At 65.6% G+C, this 18,390-nt stretch overlaps 1 protein-coding gene across 3 annotated transcripts in view; it reads left to right on the plus strand.

Moving 5' to 3' along the window:
- The window catches only part of PKD1 (polycystin 1, transient receptor potential channel interacting), a 44,118-nt gene that overhangs the window by 17,049 nt on the left and 8,679 nt on the right, over positions 1-18,390 (plus strand). For all 3 annotated transcript variants that reach the window (XM_045047539.1, XM_023247051.2, XM_011290710.3), the window contains exons 7-32: positions 747-967; positions 1,375-1,490; positions 1,904-2,030; positions 2,345-2,592; positions 3,027-3,782; positions 4,584-4,715; positions 4,910-5,085; positions 5,281-5,414; positions 5,962-9,578; positions 9,735-9,884; positions 10,970-11,113; positions 11,222-11,501; positions 11,577-11,790; positions 11,863-12,046; positions 12,371-12,523; positions 13,215-13,359; positions 13,461-14,081; positions 14,385-14,541; positions 14,789-15,041; positions 15,151-15,346; positions 16,369-16,539; positions 16,619-16,762; positions 16,851-17,061; positions 17,151-17,277; positions 18,044-18,160; positions 18,267-18,316. In XM_045047539.1, the coding sequence (XP_044903474.1) occupies positions 747-967; positions 1,375-1,490; positions 1,904-2,030; positions 2,345-2,592; positions 3,027-3,782; positions 4,584-4,715; positions 4,910-5,085; positions 5,281-5,414; positions 5,962-9,578; positions 9,735-9,884; positions 10,970-11,113; positions 11,222-11,501; positions 11,577-11,790; positions 11,863-12,046; positions 12,371-12,523; positions 13,215-13,359; positions 13,461-14,081; positions 14,385-14,541; positions 14,789-15,041; positions 15,151-15,346; positions 16,369-16,539; positions 16,619-16,762; positions 16,851-17,061; positions 17,151-17,277; positions 18,044-18,160; positions 18,267-18,316 (8,844 nt within the window). The remainder of the gene's footprint in view (positions 1-746; positions 968-1,374; positions 1,491-1,903; positions 2,031-2,344; positions 2,593-3,026; positions 3,783-4,583; positions 4,716-4,909; positions 5,086-5,280; positions 5,415-5,961; positions 9,579-9,734; positions 9,885-10,969; positions 11,114-11,221; positions 11,502-11,576; positions 11,791-11,862; positions 12,047-12,370; positions 12,524-13,214; positions 13,360-13,460; positions 14,082-14,384; positions 14,542-14,788; positions 15,042-15,150; positions 15,347-16,368; positions 16,540-16,618; positions 16,763-16,850; positions 17,062-17,150; positions 17,278-18,043; positions 18,161-18,266; positions 18,317-18,390) is intronic.

Raw genomic sequence — 18,390 nt, forward strand, 5'->3', positions numbered from 1 at the left:
TCCCCCCAGGCCCGCGAGGAAATGTGCTCTCCTATAGCAGGCCTCGCCCCTGCCTCTGCTCTCAGCACCTGCCAGGGCTGGGAAGGGAATGGGGGCTGGACGCCTGCTTCTCCCAGAGTCCCTGTTTGGGGAGGTGTCGATTGCAGTGTGGATCGCACCCTGGACATCCTCAGTGTCCACCAGAGGAACTCGAGGCCCAGAATGGTCCGGGCCCTTGCCCAGGGTCACTCGGTTAACTGGCGGTAGCCGGGCCCCAGTGCCTGGCTCTGACTGTAGCACCTCACTCCTCTCCGTGTGCCATTGTTTGCCCCGTTCCTGACCTTGTGTCTATCAGCCCAGTCTCCAGGAGGGCCCTCCTACCTTGTCAGAGCTGTGAGGAGTAGCGTTTGGGGAGCTGATGTTCAGGCGTCTTGCTCCCCAAATGCAACACCTGGAGCCTTCTCACGGAATAAGCGTGGGTGTGTGCAGCCTTTGGCCACATTGAGGCCTCTCCCGGCAAGGAGCCCTCAGCTGGGCCCCTGGCCCCATGGGCAGGTGGGGGTGGACATTGCCGCCGCCTTGCTTGCCAGGTCCTTTTTCTGAGCCTTGTTTTTCCTCGTCTCGAAAGCGGGGGGGAGGGACAAGGTCTCACCTGAGGGGCTGCTGTAGGGAACGAGGAAGAAGCTCCCAGAGAGACAGGGCAGATGGAGGGGTGTCTTTGGAGAGCCCCCCCCCGAGTGCCCTCTCCCCCCACCATCTGCCTGCAGGAGCCTGGACGTGTGGATTGGCTTCTCGGCTGTGGAGGGGGCTGAGGCGGGCCCTGCCGTGCGGGGTGAGGCCTTCAGCCTGGAGAGCTGCCAGAACTGGCTGCCTGGGGAGCCGCACCCTGCCACGGCTGAGCGCTGTGTGCGGCTTGGGCCCGCGGGGCAGTGCAACACGGACCTGTGCTCGGTGCCCCACAGCTACGTCTGTGAACTCCGGCCTGGAGGTGCGCTTGGGGCTACCGGAGGGGCTAGGGGGCACCTTGTGTCCTGGACCAGGACAGCTGCCTCCCTAAACGATGAAAGGTCTCCTGGCCGCCCTGGGAGCTCCTCCGCATGGCTGTCCCGCCCCCCGCCCCCCCCCCCCAGCCCCCAACCACGCAGTGTTTCCCGGCTGCCCCAGGACAGTCCCGTCTCTCACCCAGGCTCCTTCCTAGCTGCTCAGTGTCGGTTTGGTGTTTGCTGAGCACCTGTTGTCCCAACCTGAGCCTGCACCAGATGAAGCAGTCAGAGGGGGAGGGGGCTGGGCGCTACCGACAAGTGGCTCAGTCCTGGGTCTGGCCCTGCCTGGGGCCCGCGGACACCCTCTTCCTTGGCCCGCGACCAGCACCTTACTGTACACGCGCTGTCCCAGGTCCTGTGTGGGATGCGGAGAACTTCCTCGTGGGAGCACCCCCTGGAGACCTGCAGGGACCCTTGAGTCCCCTGGCACAGCAGGAGGCCCTGTCAGCCCCCCAGGAGCCCGTCGAGGTAGGCTGACCCCAGGACCCTCCACGACCTGATCTGGAGACTTAGCCTTGGCCTGGCTTTTGAGTGTCTCTGAAAAACAAGCTCTTTTTTCTGGACCTTTAACGTCCTACCTGCCGAGGAGAGACGCGTAGGAAGCCCACTGCCGTGCACAGGGGAGAGGCACCCGCCCGGGCAGCTCAGAGAGCTCTGAGTGCTCCTCAGTGTTTTCTCTGGGTGTTTGTGGATTTTTAAAAAACAAGGTCAGGGTCCTGCTGCCCACAGATGGTTTTGACCTGATTTTTTGTCTCGAGTGACCGTTAGCCACAATGTGAAGCCCTGTCTGGGGGCTCCTTCCCCTCTGACCCAGTGGGTGCTGGGGGGGTGGGGTGGCGGGGGCTGGGGTCTGTGGAGCTGAGCAGTCCCCCTTTCCCCAGGTGATGGTGTTCCCCAGCCTGGGCCTGAGTAGAGAAGCCTTCCTCATCGCTGCCGAGTTCGGCACTCAGGAGCTCCACCGACCCGCCCAGCTGCGGCTGCAGGTGTTCCGGCCCGAGGGAGGAGCAGGTGGGGCTCCGTCCCGTTGGGGCAGTGGGGACCTGTCTGTGCCATCACGTGTAGTGGCTCCTTGGCTATTGGACTGGTCTCCAGCCTTGAGATGCACAGAGTGGGGTCTGTAGAGAAACCGACTCCTGCTCGGTGTCGCCGGGACTCGCCTGAGTCGGTCAGCTGGCCTGGTGTCAGGAGGAATGGAGGAGGGATGGTGGGGGTGGGGGTTGGCGTGCGGCCTGGCAAGACCTCGTGTCTCCCTGGGGGTGGGGTGTCCCTGACTGGGGCCCATTAGCAAGCGGGGGTCCCTGACACCCCTCCTCTCCTTGCAGGGGCCCCAGGACATGGCGGGGAGCCTGAGAGTGCGTCCCTGGAGAGCCAGGCTCGGCCGGTGCCCGCGTGCACCCCAGAGGGACGCTGGTGCCCCCAAACTGGTATCCCCCTGTCACCGGACAGCCTCTGCCGGCCCCGGGCCTGTGCCAACACGTCCACGTCAGGGCCAGGGCCCCCTGGGACCTCCTGTGTGCTCTGGAAGGAGTTTCTGTTCTCCGTGCCGGCAGGCCCTCCCACCCACTACTCAGTACGTGTGCTGGCCCTGCTGCCTGAGGCCTGGGTCTCTCCCTGAAGCACAGACAGTACACTCTTCCGCTTGACGCACCAGGCCCCTGCCTTTCTCAGGCTTTGTCCTTGTCCTTGCTCGCCCCCCAGCACGAGAAGCTGCCACCCGGGCCCTTCTGCTTGTCCTGCCCCTGCCTGGCCCGCATCCTGGCCCTCTGCCCTGCACACGGCCCACCCCTCTGAGCCTGTCTGTCAGCCCCCTCCATGAGGGCCTGGGGGAGTGAGTGAGTGAGTGAGTGAGTGCCCGAGAGCCGGGCCCCCTGTGGGTGTGAGTCTAGATTATCCCAGGTGGATCCCACCTGCCTGCTGGAGCCCCTGGTCCTGTGCTCCCTTGTAGCCCCCCGCCCTGCAGCGTCCCACCGTGAGGACCCGACACAGCCTGTCTCCTTCCTGCAGGTCCCCTTCCAGGGCCAGGACGGCCCCCTGCTCCCCGGTGACCTTGTCACCTTGCAGCACGACGCTGGACCAGGTGCCCTCCTGCACTGCTCGCCGGCGCTCGGACCCCCTGGCCCTGAGGCGCCGTACTTGTCCGCCGTGGCCTCGGCCTGGCTGGCCCACCTGCCCGCCCAGCTGGAGGTGGCCCCGACTGGCCCCGCCTGCGCCCTGCGGCTGCTCGCCGCCACAGAGCGCCTCACCCCTCTGCTCGGCCTGAGGCCCAACCCGGGGCTGCGGCGGCCTGGGCACTATGAGGTCCGGGCCACGGTGGGCAACAGCGTGTCCATGCACAACCTGTCCTGCGACTTTGATGTGCTCTCCCCGGTGGCTGGCCTGCGTGTGGCCCATCCCACCCCCCACGATGGCCGCCTCTATGTGCCCACCAACGGCTCGGTCTTGGTGCTCCGGGTAGACTCGGGCACCAACGCCACGGCCACGGCCCACTGGCCTGGGGGCAATGTCAGCGCACCCTTTGAGGCCGCCTGCCCTGCCCCGGTGGCTGCCCTGGTACCCAGCTGTGCTCTCGAGGCCAACACCACCCTGTTCTCGGTGCTGGCCCTGCCCGGCCTCCGTGAGGGCGAGCACACGGTGGAGGTGGTGGTGGAGAATAGCGCCGGCCAGGCCAACCTCAGCCTGCAGGTGAAGGCCGAGGAGCCCATCTGCGGCCTCCGGGCCACACCCAGCCCCGAAGCCCGGGTGCTGCAAGGCGTCCTGGTGGTGAGTGAGGCGGGGAAGGCGGCCCGGGGTTGGTTTCTGGGCAGGTTCTGTTCTTGGGCTCCTCAGACCGGTGGTAGTTCCCGAGTTAGTGAGGAACCACCTGTCAAACAGCAGCTCTGAGCATCTGCGGTCTCTCCCACGGCCCCTGAGCAGCTCTACCCTCACGGAGCCTGAGTGTCTTCAAGGCCGCTGCTGTGTTCCCATCATGCTGAAGGGAGTGCTTTTGCTGGGGGGGGGGGGTGGTCCTCATGTCACCCTGCTGCTGTCAGTGCCATACCTGCTGCTCGGGGTGTCCCCCCACGCCCTCCCACACACGCACAGGTCAGCCACCAGCTCTACGGCCTGCACACGGGCTGTCAGAAGGGCCGTCTCTGACCTCAGCTCTCTCCTCACACCTGTTCTGTCAGCTGACTCGGGTAAACACCCAGAACCACGAGGCCTCTTGAGACTCCCGTGCCTTCCTAAGCAGCCTGTGCTGAGACTGTGGGCCCGAGCAGGAGCCCAGGGACAGGGTGCACGGAGACTCAGATGGTGGGCTCTTTCTGTCCCTGGTGCTAGATCACTTTCCAGACAGGAAGCCGGAGGAACTGAAACGTCAAAGGGCGTGTCAGCCCATAGTCCTATGACACGTGGCCCCCTAGGCCCCCCACCCCCCTCCCCCTGCCCTCCACCTCCTCGTGGTGTCTGAAGTCTTGGCCTGGGAAACCCCCTGGGGAGGCGTGTCTAGGTGGTGGAATTCTGCTTAGGGCAGAATTGGGTCTCCAAAGCCCCAGCGCCGCCCACACTGTGCCCTCCCTGCAGAGGTACAGCCCCATGGTGGAGGCCGGCTCAGACGTGGTCTTCCGCTGGACTATAGACGACAAGCAGTCCCTTACCTTCCACAATGTGGTCTTCAACGTCATCTACCAGAGCGCTGCGGTCTTCAAGCTCTCGGTGGGTGGGCGGGGGCGGGGGCGGGGCGGGGGCGGGGCCGGGACTGCCGTGCTCATCTTGGCCTTCTGTTCCGCTTTGCTTCCCGAGGACCCCTCGGCTGGCCGCGGGTGAGTGCAGGGTGGGGTTCTGCCTGCGCTGCTTTGGGCCTCCTCGCCACCCGCCGGCAGCCCACACACTGCTACCTGTCCCCACAGCTGACGGCCTCCAACCATGTGAGCAATGTCACCGTGAACTATAACGTCACCGTGGAGCGGATGAACAGGATGAGGGGCCTCTGGGTGTCTGCAGTGCCACCCGTGTTGCCCCCCAATGCCACGCTGGCACTGGCTGCCCACGTGCTGGTGGACTCGGCTGTGGAGGTGGCTTTTCTGTGAGTGCTCCTGGTCTGGCGGGCAGTGGAGCCAGCCGAGCCCTTGTGGGGCTGAGGCCCGGCTCTCCCCCAGCCCGCCCCTCCTCACCTGCCAGGAGGTGGCGGGTACATGGGACCCTGGGAGAGGGGAGCGGCTGCAGCCGGGCCAGCGTGCTCCCACTCCAGCCTGCTCATTGTCTGCCTGTGGCCCGGCAGGTGGACCTTTGGGGACGGGGACCAGGTGATTGGCCAGTTCAAGCCTCCGTACAGTGAGTCCTTTCGGGTGCCAGACCCTGCGGTTGCCCAAGTGCTGGTGGAGCACAATGTCACACACGCCTACGCCATCCCAGGTGAGCGCTGGGGCCCGCCACCCTGCCGTGGGGACAGCCCCCTTCTGCCCAGTCTGGGTTGGTGGCCTGGGGCGCTTAATAGAGTGAAAGAGTGGTGTCCGGGCCACTGAGCCCCATGATTCAAATCTCTTGGGCAGAAACTGGACCTTCCTGGCTCCTACTCAGACCCACTTTTGGCTCAGAAGGGAGTTACCTTTTATTTTTAAAATTCCAGAAGTTTCACACGCAGAATGCACAGTGATCATTGGTGACCCCACCACCCTTGCCCTGCACCGACCCTGTCTGTTCACCAGGGAGGGTCTGCTCCCATCTCTTTTATGCCCCAGCCCCGCGTCTTGCCCTCTGCTTGTGGCACCCGGTACTGGCCCCATTGCGAGGACCTCCCGGGACAGGGCCCAAGGGCATTCTCCATTGACATTTTGACCGAGGGCCTGTTCTATCTTCCCGAGGGGCCCTGGCGCGCAGCAGCACGGGGTTAGGTCATGACTTCGCCAAGCAGGTGGTGGAGGTGGCCCTGGCCCTGTTCTCACTCAGGCCTGTCCCCCAGGTGAGTACAACCTGACCCTGCTGGTGTCCAACGCCTTCGAGAACCTGACGCGGCAAGTGTCTGTGAGCGTGCGTGCCACCCTGCCTGCCGTGGCTGTGGCCGTGGGAAGCCGTGTCCTGGTGGCTGGCCAGTCTGTCACCTTTGCCCCACGCCCACTGCCCTCACCTGGGGGCATCCTGTACACGTGGGACTTCGGAGATGGCTCTCCAGCTGTGACGCAGCACCGGCCGGAGGTCAACCACACATACAGCTCAGGGGGCGAGTACCGCGTCCGTCTGGAGGTCAACAACACGGTTAGCAGCGTGACGGCATGTGTCGGCATCCGTGTCTTTGAGGAGCTTCGGGGCCTGAGCGTGAGCCTCAGCCCGTCCGTGGAGCAGGGCGCGCCTGTGACCGTCAGTGCCACCCTGGAGTCGGGAGACAACGTCACGTGGACTTTTGACATGGGGGATGGCACGGTGCTCACGGGCCCCGAGGCCACGGTGGAGCACGTGTACCTGCGGGCACGGAACTGCACGGTGACTGTGGGAGCGTCCAGCCCCGCGGGCCGCCTGGCGCTGAGCCTGCCCCTGCAGGTGTTTGTCCTGGAGGTGCTGCGGATCGAGCCTGCGGCCTGCATCCCTGTGCAGCCCCTCGCCCGGCTCACGGCCCACGTCACTGGGGACCCCACCCACTACATCTTTGACTGGACGTTCGGGGATGGCTCCTCCAACACCACCGTCTCGGGGGACCCGACGGTGACGCACAACTTCACACGGAGCGGCACGTTCCCCTTGACGCTGGTCCTCTCGAGCCACGTGAACAAGGCCCATTACTTCACCAGCGTCTGCGTGGAGCCCGAGCTGGGCAACGTGACCCTGTGGCCCGAGAGGCAGTTCGTGCGGCTCGGGGACGAGGCCCGGTGGGTGGCTCGTGCCTGGCCCCCGTTCCTCTACCGTTACACCTGGGACTTTGGCACTGAGGATCCTGCCCGCGTCGGGGGCCCCGAGGCCACGTTTGCCTACCCGGCCTCTGGCTCCTACCTGGTGACGGTTGCCGTATCCAACAACATCTCGGCTGCCAACGACTCCGCGCTCGTGGAGGTGCAGGAGCCCGTGGAGCTCACGGGCGTCCGGGTCAACGGTTCTCGCGTGCTGGAGCTGCAGCAGCCGTACCTGTTCTCCGCCGTGGGCCGCGGGTGCCCCGCCACCTACCTGTGGGAGCTGGGGGACGGCGGGCTCCTCGAGGGCTCCGCGGTCACCCACGCCTACAACAGCACGGGCCACTTCACCGTCCGCGTGACCGGGTGGAACGAGGTGAGCCGTGGCGAGGCTCGGCTGAACGTCACGGTGCGGGAGCGTGCGCGGGGGCTCAGCGTCAACGCCAGCCGCACGGTGGTGCCCCTCAACGGCAGCGTCAGCTTTACCACCTCCCTGGAGGCCGGCAGCGACGTGCGCTACTCCTGGGTGCTCTGCGACCGCTGCACGCCCATCCCCGGGGGCCCCACCATCTCCTACACCTTCCGCTCCGTGGGCACCTTCAACATCATCGTCACGGCCGAGAACGAGGTGGGCGCCGCCCAGGACAGCATCTTTGTCTACGTCCTGCAGCACATCGAGGGGCTGCAGGTGGTGGGGGGCGGAGGCGGCTGCTGCTTTCCCACCAACCGCACGCTGCAGCTGCAGGCCGTGGTCCGGGACGGCACCAACATCTCCTACAGCTGGACCGCCCAGCGGGACGGCGGCCCGGCGCTGGCCGGCAGCGGCAGAGCCTTCTCGCTCACTGTGCTCGAGGCCGGCACTTACCACATCCAGCTGCGGGCCGCCAACATGCTGGGCAGCGCCCTGGCCAACCGCACGGTGGACTTTGTGGAGCCTGTGGGGTGGCTGGCCGCAGCTGCCTCCCCGAACCCGGCCGCCGTCGATGCCAGCGTCACCCTCTGTGCCAAGCTGGCTGGGGGCAGCGGCGTCATTTATAGCTGGTCTCTGGAGGGAGGACTGAGCTGGGAGACCCCAGAGCCGTCCACGACCCACACCTTCCCCACCCCCGGCCTGTACCTGGTCACGGTCACAGCTAGGAACCAGCTGGGCTCGGCCAACGCCACCACTGAGGTGGCTGTGCAGGTGCCCGTAAGCGGCCTCAGCATCAGGGCCGGCGAGCTGGGCGGCAGCTTCGTGGCGGCGGGTTCCGCCGTGCCCTTCTGGGGGCAGCTGGACTCAGGCACCGACGTGAGCTGGTGCTGGGAGGTGCCGGGTGGCAGCAGGCACGGCCAGCACGTTTCTGTGGTCTTCCGTGACGCCGGCGCCTTCTCCGTTCGGCTCAATGCCTCCAATGCCGTCAGCTGGGGCCTGGCCACACGTGAGCTCACGGTGGAGGAGCCCGTCGCGGGCCTCGTGCTGTGGGCCAGCAGCAAGGTGGTGGCACCCGGGCAGCCGGTCCACCTGCAGGTCCTGCTGGCCGCTGGCTCTGCCGTCAGCTTCTACCTGCAGGTCGGCGGGGCCGCCCCGGAGGCCCTGCCCGGGCCCCGCTTCTCCCGCAGTTTCCCCCGGGCCGGGGACTACACGCTGAGCGTGCAGGCGGAAAACCACGTGAGCCGGGCCCAGGCGCAGGTGCGCATCTTGGTGCTAGAGGCGGTGGGTGGGCTCCAGGTGCCCAACTGCTGTGAGCCAGGCATCCCCACGGGCACGGAGAGGAACTTCACGGCCCGCGTGCAGCGGGGGTCCCGCGTGGCCTACGCGTGGTACTTCTCCTTGCAAAAGGTCCAGGGGGACTCGCTGGTCATTCTGTCAGGCCGCGACGTCACCTACACCCCCGTGGCCGCGGGGCTGCTGGAAATCCACGTGCGCGCCTTCAACGAGCTGGGTGGCGTGAACCGCACCCTCGTGGTCGAGGTCCAGGACACCATCCAGCACGTGGTGCTGCGCAGCGGCCGCTGCTTTACCAACCGTTCGGCCCGGTTCGAGGCCGCCACGAGCCCTAGCCCCCGGCGTGTGGCCTATCGCTGGGACTTCGGGGATGGGGCCCCGGCGGAGGACACGGAGGAGCCCTGGGCTGAACACTCCTACCTGCGGCCTGGGGACTACCGCGTGGAGGTGAACGCTTCCAACCTGGTGAGCTTCTTTGTGGCCCAGGCCACGGTCACCGTCCACGTGCTGGCCTGTAGGGAGCCCGAGGTGGACGTGGCCCTGCCCCCGCAGGTGCTGATGCGGCGCTCCCAGCGCAACTACCTGGAAGCCCACGTCAACCTCCGTGACTGCGTCACCTACCAGACGGAGTACCGGTGGGAGGTGTACCGTGCCGCTGGCTGCCATCGGCCGGTGCGCATGGCCCCCGTGGCTCTGCCCAGCGTGGACATGAGCCGGCCCCAGCTGGTGGTGCCACGGCTGGCGCTGCCTGTGGGCCACTACTGCTTTGTGTTCCTGGTGTCATTTGGGGACACCCCGCTGGCACGGAGCATCCAAGCCAACGTGACAGTGGTCCCTGAGCGCCTGGTGCCCATCATCGAGGGAGGCTCGTACCGGGTGTGGTCGGACACTCAGGATCTGGTGTTGGATGGGAGCAAGTCCTACGATCCCAACCTGGAGGACGGCGACCAGACGCCACTCAGCTTCCACTGGGCCTGTGTGGCCTCAACGCAGGTCCGGTGCACCAGGGGGCGTGAGGTCCCCTCTGGCTCCCTTGGTCGTTCGTGCGGATGAGCCTCGGAGGGGCAGGGGGTCTTCCAAACGTGCCCGGGGCTGGGCTCTGCTTTGAAGCCGTCCAGGGTCTCACGACCCCTTCCCTTGTGGCTACAGAGTGAGACTGGCGGGTGCACTCTGGCCTTTGGGCCCCGGGGGAGCAGCGTGGTCACCGTCCCCCGGGAGCGCCTGCAAGCTGGCGTGGAGTACACCTTCAACCTGACCGTGTGGAAGGCAGGCCGGAAGGAGGAGGCCACAAACCAGACGGTAGGTGCCAGGGGCCCAGTCCTTAGCCCAGCAAGGCGGAGTTCTGGGCCCTGGCGTGGCTGAGGTGCAGCCAGGGAGGGCTGAGCGCACAGGGCCATTCATGCCAAACACTCTTGGTGAAGGTTTCCTGTGTTTTGGTGTTCTGGAAGCTATTGGTTCTCACTGTGAGTTGCTACGTCTGATTGATACAGATTCTCTTTAACAAAACGTTTTGCTTCAGTTTTGTTTCCTTCCGGAAGCGCTGCGGCCTTCTGGAGCTTAGAGGGGTCCTGGGTGCTCTAGGTATTTATTAGTGAGAAGTAAGGGGTTCCAGCAGCACCAAAGGCAGTGAGGAAACCGGCCCCCTTCCCAGAGCATGGGTGTCCTCGTTTTTGAACAGGAAGAGCCTGTTCTCAGCCCTGGGTGGACACGTGTTCAACATTGCTGCCCCCTGCACCCTCCAGGCAGGTCAGGACCGAGGTGCCAGCGGCCCCTGGGGCCGGCGCTGCTGCGGCCTGCCGATGGCGGCAGGTGCGCGAGGTGCTGCTGGTGCCTGGGACGGGCTGTGTGGGGACGGGGGAGCTCGGAGCGGGGTCCAGCCTGGATTGGCTGAGGTGGGACCGACCTCAGATGGGGCTGTGTAGTGAGCACGGCCGCCTTCACCCCACACGTGCGTTCGTTCTGTTTCTCCTCCACGGGTACGTCCGTCCGTCCATCCATCTTGTTCACAGGTGAGTACCTGAGTGCTTCGTGTGTGCTAGGCCCAAGCTGGGCTTTGGGTGCTACGGAAAATAAGCACGAGGTGGACTCTGCCCTCTTGGGTGTCCACCACCATCCTCCAGACTGGGAGACATCAAAAACTGAACGAATGTTCTTGAGGAGGGCTGAGCCCACGGAGCCTTGGGAAGTTGGACTCCGGGTTAACTAGGTGCTGGCAGGGCCCAGAGAGGAGGCTTCCCAGCCAGGAGAACAGCATCAGGGTAGAGGCCAGAGGCCCAGCTCCCCTGGGGAGCCTGGCTGGGGCTGACTGCCCTGTGCAGACTCAGGGTGTGGGCCCCAGGAGTGGAGGCCCTGGCTCAGGTCGTGGCTTCTTTTCTTGTCTCCAGGTGTTGATCCGTAGGGGTCGGGTGCCCCTTGTGTCCTTGGAGTGTGTGTCCTGCAAGGCGCAGGCCGTGTACGCAGTGAGCCGTAGCTCCTATGTGTACCTAGAGGGCCGCTGTGACAACTGTAGCGGGGGCTCCCAGCGAGGGGTGAGCGAATGTAGGACTGGGGGGGCGGGGCGGGGCCTCGGCGGGGCGGGGCGGGGCGGGGCTGCTCCCGGTCCTCAGCACCTTGGTCTCTGTCCCCTGGCTCGGCAGCGCTGGGCGGCGCGTACTTTCAGCAATGAGACGCTGGTGCTGGACGAGACGACCACGTCGACAGGCAGCTCAGGCATGCGGCTGGTGGTACGGCGCGGCGTGCTGCGGGACGGCGAGGGTTACACGTTCACGCTCACGGTGCTGGGCCGCTCGGGGGAGGAAGAGGGCTGCGCCTCCATCCGCCTCTCCGCCAACCGGCCCCCGCGCGGAGGCTCTTGCCGCCTCTTCCCGCTGGACGCCGTGCGCGCCCTCACCACCAAGGTGCATTTCGAGTGCACAGGTGAGTACAGCTGCAGGTGACAGGGAGGCGCGGCGCAGGGAGTCTGGGGCGCCGCTGACACTGAGGGGCCCGCAGGCTGGCAGGATGCGGAAGACGCAGGCGCCCCACTCGTGTACGCCCTGTTGCTGCGGCGCTGTCGCCAGGGCCACTGCGAAGAGTTCTGCGTCTACAGGGGCAGCCTCTCTGCCTACGGAGCCGTGCTGCCGCCTGGTTTTGCACCACACTTCCAGGTGGACTTGGCCGTGGTCGTGCAGGACCAGCTAGGCGCCGCTGTGGTTGCTTTCAATAGGTGAGCCCGGGCGGGATCTGGGCAGGTGGGAGCGGGGACTGCCACTTGTTCACCGAGAGCTTCTGCACGCAGGTCTCTGGCCATCACTCTGCCCGAACTCCCTAGCGACCTGCCAGGTGGCCCCCTGGACCTCACGACTTGGCTGCACAGCCTCACGGAGAGCATGCTTCCCAGACTACTGAGACAGGCTGACCCCCAGCACGTCATCGAGTACTCTCTGGCCCTCATCACTGTGCTCAACGAGGCCAGCGCAGGGGTGAGGAGTCCCTCCTCTCATCTGCCCTCGGTGGGGAGGGTGGGCCCGGGCCAGTCTTCGCTGCCTCGCAAGCAGTTGGCCCCCTGACTCGTCTCCTTGAAATAACTCCTCTTCTCCACAGTCCCAGCCTGTGGACCCTTCCCCTGATGCCAGCCCTCCACACCCCCATGAGAAGTCCTGGGAAAGCCCCCTAAGCCCCCTTTTGTCCCTGAAGAAACAGGGTTTGAGCCGCTGCCCGAGTTTTCTAGTGGCTGAGACAACTTGTGTCGCTACCAGTGAAGCTGCCCATTGCCCTGAGGGCTCCCCTGTGCTCACTGCCCTCAGCACGAGCAGGCACTGGCCTCGTCAGCAGAGTCGGACCCCAGGCGGCAGCTGCAAGCCCAGATACGCAAAAACGTCACAGAGATTCTGGTCTCCCTGCGGGTCAACACCGTGGATGACATCCGGCAGATTGCCGCGGCGCTGGCCCAGTGCACGGTAGGGTGGGCCTCGGGCCCCATGGCAGCCCCTGTCCTGGCCAAGTCTCCCTGGCCGTGTGCCTGTCCTTGGCCATTTAGCATGTGAGCTGCAGGTGCGACTGTGCAGGGTGGCCTACGGGTAAGGAGCGGCTTGGCTCTAAGGAGAGCACACGTGAAGAGGCTGTTCCGGTGCCCTCCCACTCAGCCCACGGTCACACCTGATCTGGCTTCTGCAGCCCCAAGCAGTTAGCCACCACTGTCGCCCAGGACTCGAGAACCAGGCTCGGCTGAGCTGAGCACAGTCTTGATGGGGGCGGGGGCACGCTGTGCCTCTGCGTGGTGGGAAATTGCTGCACAGCTTTCAGCAGAGAAGGAAGCAGAGAACCTTCCCAGGCGGGAGAGGTCACCTGTGACACGTGGCTCTCATGGCCAGGCACATGGATTAGGGCGAGCGGCAGGACCGCGTTACCTTGGACCTTCCTCGCCCGCGGGTGGGGAGAAACCACAGAAGAGCTCTCGGCAGGGAGGCACATGGCTGGAACCCACGCTTGGGGTGGTTTCTCCAGTCGCGGCGTGAAGGGCGTTGGGGAAAGGCCTGGGCCACGTGGCCGGTGTGACGGAACTGAAGTGGGTTGAAGGGTCACGGGGGGTGCCGGCCCTGCTCAGCCAGGCCGGAGGAGGGCTGCCTACGGCGTCTGGCCTCCCTGCAGGTGTCCAGCAGGGAGCTCGTGTGCCGTTCGTGTCTGAAGAAGACGCTGCACAAGCTCGAGGGCATGATGCACATCCTGCAGGCCGAGACCGCCGAGGGCACCGGCACGCCCACGGCCATTGCCGACAGCATTCTCAACATCACAGGTGCGGCCGGGCCCAGGCAGGCGCGTGCTCCCCACACCCCCCTCCCCGCTTGCCCCCCCTCTGAGCCCTCCCCGCCACCTCTCCTCCCACCTCTCCCACAGGTGACCTCATCCACTTGGCCAGCGCGGACGTGCAGGGCCCGCAGCCCTCAGAGCTGGGTGCAGAGCCGCCGTCCCTGATGGTGGCATCCAGGGCCTACCACCTGTCGTCGGCCCTCATGTGTATCCTCATGCGCTCCCGCGTGCTCAACGAGGAGCCCCTGACGCTGGCCGGCGAGGAGATCGTGGCGCAGGGCAAGCGCTCAGACCCGCTGAGCCTGCTCTGTCAGGGCGACGCCTCGGTTCCTGGCTGCCACTTCTCCATCCCTGAGGCCTTCAGCGGGGCCCTGTCCAACCTCAGTGATGTGGTACAGCTCATCATCCTCGTCGACTCCAACCCCTTCCCCTTCGGCTACATCAGCAACTATACTGTCTCCACCAAGGTGGCGTCCATGGCCTTCCAGACACAGGCCGGGGCCCAGATCCCCATTGGCCGTCTGGCCTCGGAGCGTGCCATCACCGTGAAAGTACCCAACAACTCAGACCAGGCTGCACGGGGCTGCCGCACCCCTGCCGGCTCTGCCGTCGTCCAGCCGCAGGCCTCGGTCGGCGTTGTGGTCGTCCCCGAGGACAACAACCCTGACGCCGGGTTGCACCTACAGCTCACCTACTCGGTGCTTAGCGGTGGGTGCTGCGGGCCTCGGCCCAGCCTGTGTGGGGGACCCTTGGTGAGCAGGTGTCTTTCGTGCCCCCCCCCCCCCCCCGACTCGTGGCCTTTAGGAAAGTCTGCCTCCTGCTTCATAGGCTGGCCGGGGCCTGGCCCCAGGGCAGCGGGGAACGAGGCAACAGTGAGTGCTGCCGGCAACAGAGAGCTCTCCAGCCCCCCAGCCCCAGGCTGCAGGGAGGGCGCCACAGGGCTCCGGGAGCGTCCCCCAGGGTGTGCGAGCTGCGCGGGGCAGCCGTCCAATGCTGTCCTTGTGCCCCTAGAACACTACCTGTCCCGGGAGCCCGAGCCCTACCTGGCTGTGTACCTGCACTCGGTGCCGCAGCCCAACGAGCACAACTGCTCAGCCAGCAGGAGGATCGGCCCGGAGGCGCTGGCGGGCAGGGACCACAGGCCCTACACCTTCTTCATCGCCCCCGGGTGAGCCCACGCCCCGCCCTGGGAGCAGGCCACCGTGGACCCACAGTGGGGGCTAATCTCTGACGGCTGGCTGGACGCCAGCAGGGTCACTGGGTTTCCTGTGGGAGTAGGTCTGGCGGCAGGAGGACCGGAGGCGGCAGGCCTGGCCACCCGTGGTGGGCGTGGCTGCAGCCGAGGGGTCTGGGAGCAGGACGTGCCGTGACTCGGGCTGGGCAGGGTCTGGCTGTGACACTCGCTCAACTTCTAGGAGCAGAGACCCAGGCGGGACTTATTACCTGAACTTGACCAGCCACTTCCGTTGGTCGGCACTGGAAGTGACCGTGGGCCTGTACACATCCCTGTGCCAGTACTTCAGCGAGAAGGACATGATGTGGAGGACAGAGGGCCTTGTGCCTTTGGAAGAGACGTCGCCCAGCCAGGCCGTCTGCCTCACCCGCCACCTCACTGCCTTCGGGGCCAGCCTCTTCGTGCCTCCCAGCCACGTGCGGTTCATCTTTCCAGTGAGTTGCACCATGTTTCTGGGGGGCTCGGAGGCCCCAGCCTTTCTCTCGTCCTGAGAAAGTGAGGCGAGGGCCGTGCCTCCTGGACCTGATGGCTCTGTCTCCCCAGGAACCGGCCTCAGGCGTGAACTACGTCGTCCTGCTGACCTGTTCCGTGTGCCTGGTGACCTATGTGGTCATGGCCGTGATCCTGCGTAAGCTGGACCAGCTGGACGTCAGCCGTGTCCGCGTGATCCCTTTCTGTGGGAAGGGGGGCCGCTTCAAGTACGAGATCCTGGTTAAGACTGGCTGGGGCCGGGGCTCAGGTGAGGCGGGGGGCTGTCTGGTCCAGGCCTCCCGGCCGCCCTTGCGTGTGCTCTCTGGCTATCTTCTCTGGTAGCGACTATCTTAGTAGATGACGGGACGAGGGCTCCGTTCACCCGGTGCCGCGTGGGGCGGGAGCTCATCAGGCCTCACGGTGCTCTCCGGGCACACGGGGCATCGGAGTGCGGGGCCCGCCTGTGTGAGCGAGCGGACGACAGTGGGGGTGGTGGTGAGCCGTTACTGGGAAGACGGACTGACGGAGCGAGGACAGTGTGACTTGAACGTTAGACGTGCCGGGGGCAAAAGCGTTCGATTTCTTTGTGGAAAACTTGCTGAGCAGCGTGGGCAGTGCTGGCCGTGCGGCTGTAGGAGCTGCCACGCGCGTGAGCGTGTTCTCCATGCCTCGGCCACTTCCTGCGCTCCCCCCTCAGCGTGTCTTCGTTGGCCCTCCTGCTCTTGCTCCCCGCTCCCCCCCGCGTGTTCTGCTTGGCCCTCCTCGGTGACCCCACCCCCCGGCATGTCCTCATTGGTCCTCTTGCCCCTGCCCCCCCCCCCACACTTGTCCTCGCTGGCCCTCCTGCTCCGTGACACCCCTCTGACCGCTCACGTGGGTTGCTCTGTGACATCTTTGTTCTTTCTCTCGTGGTCCCTGTCTGCCTACGTTGGCGAGTTTGGTGTCGTGGCCTCGGCCAGTGTCGACCTGCCTGGTGACCGTTGTTCTGAACGTCTCTCCCACGTTACCACTTTTCTCCTCCTCGCTGTGCTCTTACCCTCACCGGCCAGTCCCCGTTTTTGTAAAACATCACGTGCATATGGTATCACAGGGAGGTGGGGCCGACTGTGTCTCACGTAGTCGCTCGGTTAATCTGGCGCCCCGCCTGCTGCGCCGTGTCGTTGGCGGCTGCGTGTCTGGCACGTTTAGGGGGGTGAGAGGGCACCTGTCAGAGCGGCCTGTCTGCTGAGCGAAGGAAGGTCCGCCCGGGGTCATGTACCCAGCCCCGCTGCCTCTCTGTCCATCCTCCAGGAACCACGGCACACGTGGGCATCATGCTGTACGGGGCTGAGGGCCGCAGCGGCCACCGGCACCTGGACGGGGACAGGGCCTTCCGCCGCAACAGCCTGGACGTGTTCCAGATCGCCACGCCGCACAGCCTGGGCAGCGTGCGGAAGATCCGCGTGTGGCACGACAACAAAGGTCTGTGGGGGCGCCCGCGGCTGCCCCTCCGGCACCCCACCGGCGCCCTTCAGCCTGACTCCCCGCCCCTCCGCTGCAGGGCTCAGCCCCGCCTGGTTCCTGCAGCACATCATCGTCCGGGACCTGCAGACCGCCTGCAGCACCTTCTTCCTGGTCAACGACTGGCTGTCGGTGGAGACTGAGGCCAATGGCGGCCTCGTGGAGAAGGAGGTGCTGGCAGCAAGTAAGGGCCTGGGCCCGTCCCTGCCCGGGCTGGCCGAGGGGTGGCCTGTGCCGCTGGCCTCCTGAAGCCAGCTGTGCCCTTTCTGCAGGCGACGCGGCTGTGCGGCGGTTCCGGCGCCTCCTGGTGGCCGAGCTGCAGCGTGGCTTTTTTGACAAGCATCTCTGGCTCTCCCTCTGGGACCGGCCTCCTCGGAGCCGCTTCACCCGCGTCCAGCGGGCCACCTGTTGCGTCCTCCTCGTCTGCCTCTTCCTGGGCGCCAATGCTGTGTGGTACGGGGTCGTGGGAGACGCCGCCTACAGGTGGGTGCCCGATGATCTCCTCCTGCCCGACCCCTCCTACCCCCCACAGCCTCTCCCAGCCCGGGTCTCTCTCCTCTCCTGCCACACAGCGCGGGGCCCGTGTCCGGTCTGATCCCGCTGAGTGCCGACACAGTTGCCGTCGGCCTGGTGTCCAGTGTGGTCGTCTATCCCGTCTACCTGGTCATTCTGTTTCTCTTCCGGATGTCCCGGAGCAAGGTGGGCTGGGGCCCGGGGAGCTTCCAGAGGACGGAGCGTGGGCCTCGTTGCTGCCGCCAAGGGTGGCCGGAGGGAGGGGCAGAAGGTCGAGACGACTGACCCAGGGAGACAGAGAGATGCAGATTGTCCAGATCACGAATGAACCAACGGGGCCCCACTTCTGATGCCACGGAAATCACAGGGCAGATTGGGGGGGGGGGGTTCCCGTGACCGCTGTGGACCAGCCTGTCAGGTGACTGAGGGGAGACGGGCAGGGTCCCGGAAAGACCCGGAAAGATGTCGCAAACCTGAGCAGATCTCTAGCAAGAGGCCAGAGTGGCGATTTAAACCCTCTGACAAGGAAGAGCCCAAACGGCCTCCCTGGTGGCTCCCGTGCACCTGCCGAAGGGCCAGTGCCTCACAGGCTCAGAGAGACAAGGAGCAGGCGCTTCCCGCCCGATCTGATGGGGACTGCATGAGATGAGGGAAGGACAGAGCACTTCCTTCAGGAGGGACCCACCACCATACCCTGGGGGTGTGTGCGCCAGGGGTCCCATGGGATAATCTGCCGCCACCACGGCTGGTTTGAGTCGATGACAAATAAAACTGGAGTCCTCAGCTCTGCCAGCTGCATTCCAGTGCCCTGAGTGGCCTGTGGCTACCGTGATGGACAGTGCAGATACAGAACATGTGCCCGATTCTAGAACATTCTCTAGCACAGCCCCAGCCTAGGCTCTGCCTGCTCCGGAGGTGGCACACCTCTGCTGAATGCCTGCCTCTCCCCTAGGTGGCTGGGGGCCCGAGCCCCACCCCTGCGGGGCAGCCGGTCCTGGACATCGACAGCTACCTGGACTCGTCTGTGCTGGACAGCTCCTTCCTGGCCTTCCCGGGGCTCCGCGCTGAGGCGAGTGTGTCCCCCCCCACCCCCCCCGGGTTCCTGCCCAGGCTGGGTGGGTCCCGCTGCCTCTGAGCAGCTCAGAACCTGAGGTGTTCTCTGTGCTTCTCAACAGGCCTTTGCCGGACAAATGAAAAGTGACTTATTTTTGGATGATTGCAAAAGGTAGGAGTCCCCAGAGAGAGCGTGAGCCTTGGCGTGGGTCTGCCACACCTCGTGCGTGGTGCATTATGGGTGTC

The sequence above is a fragment of the Felis catus genome, chromosome E3 (assembly GCF_018350175.1).
Source record: "Felis catus isolate Fca126 chromosome E3, F.catus_Fca126_mat1.0, whole genome shotgun sequence".
NCBI lineage: Eukaryota > Metazoa > Chordata > Mammalia > Carnivora > Felidae > Felis > Felis catus.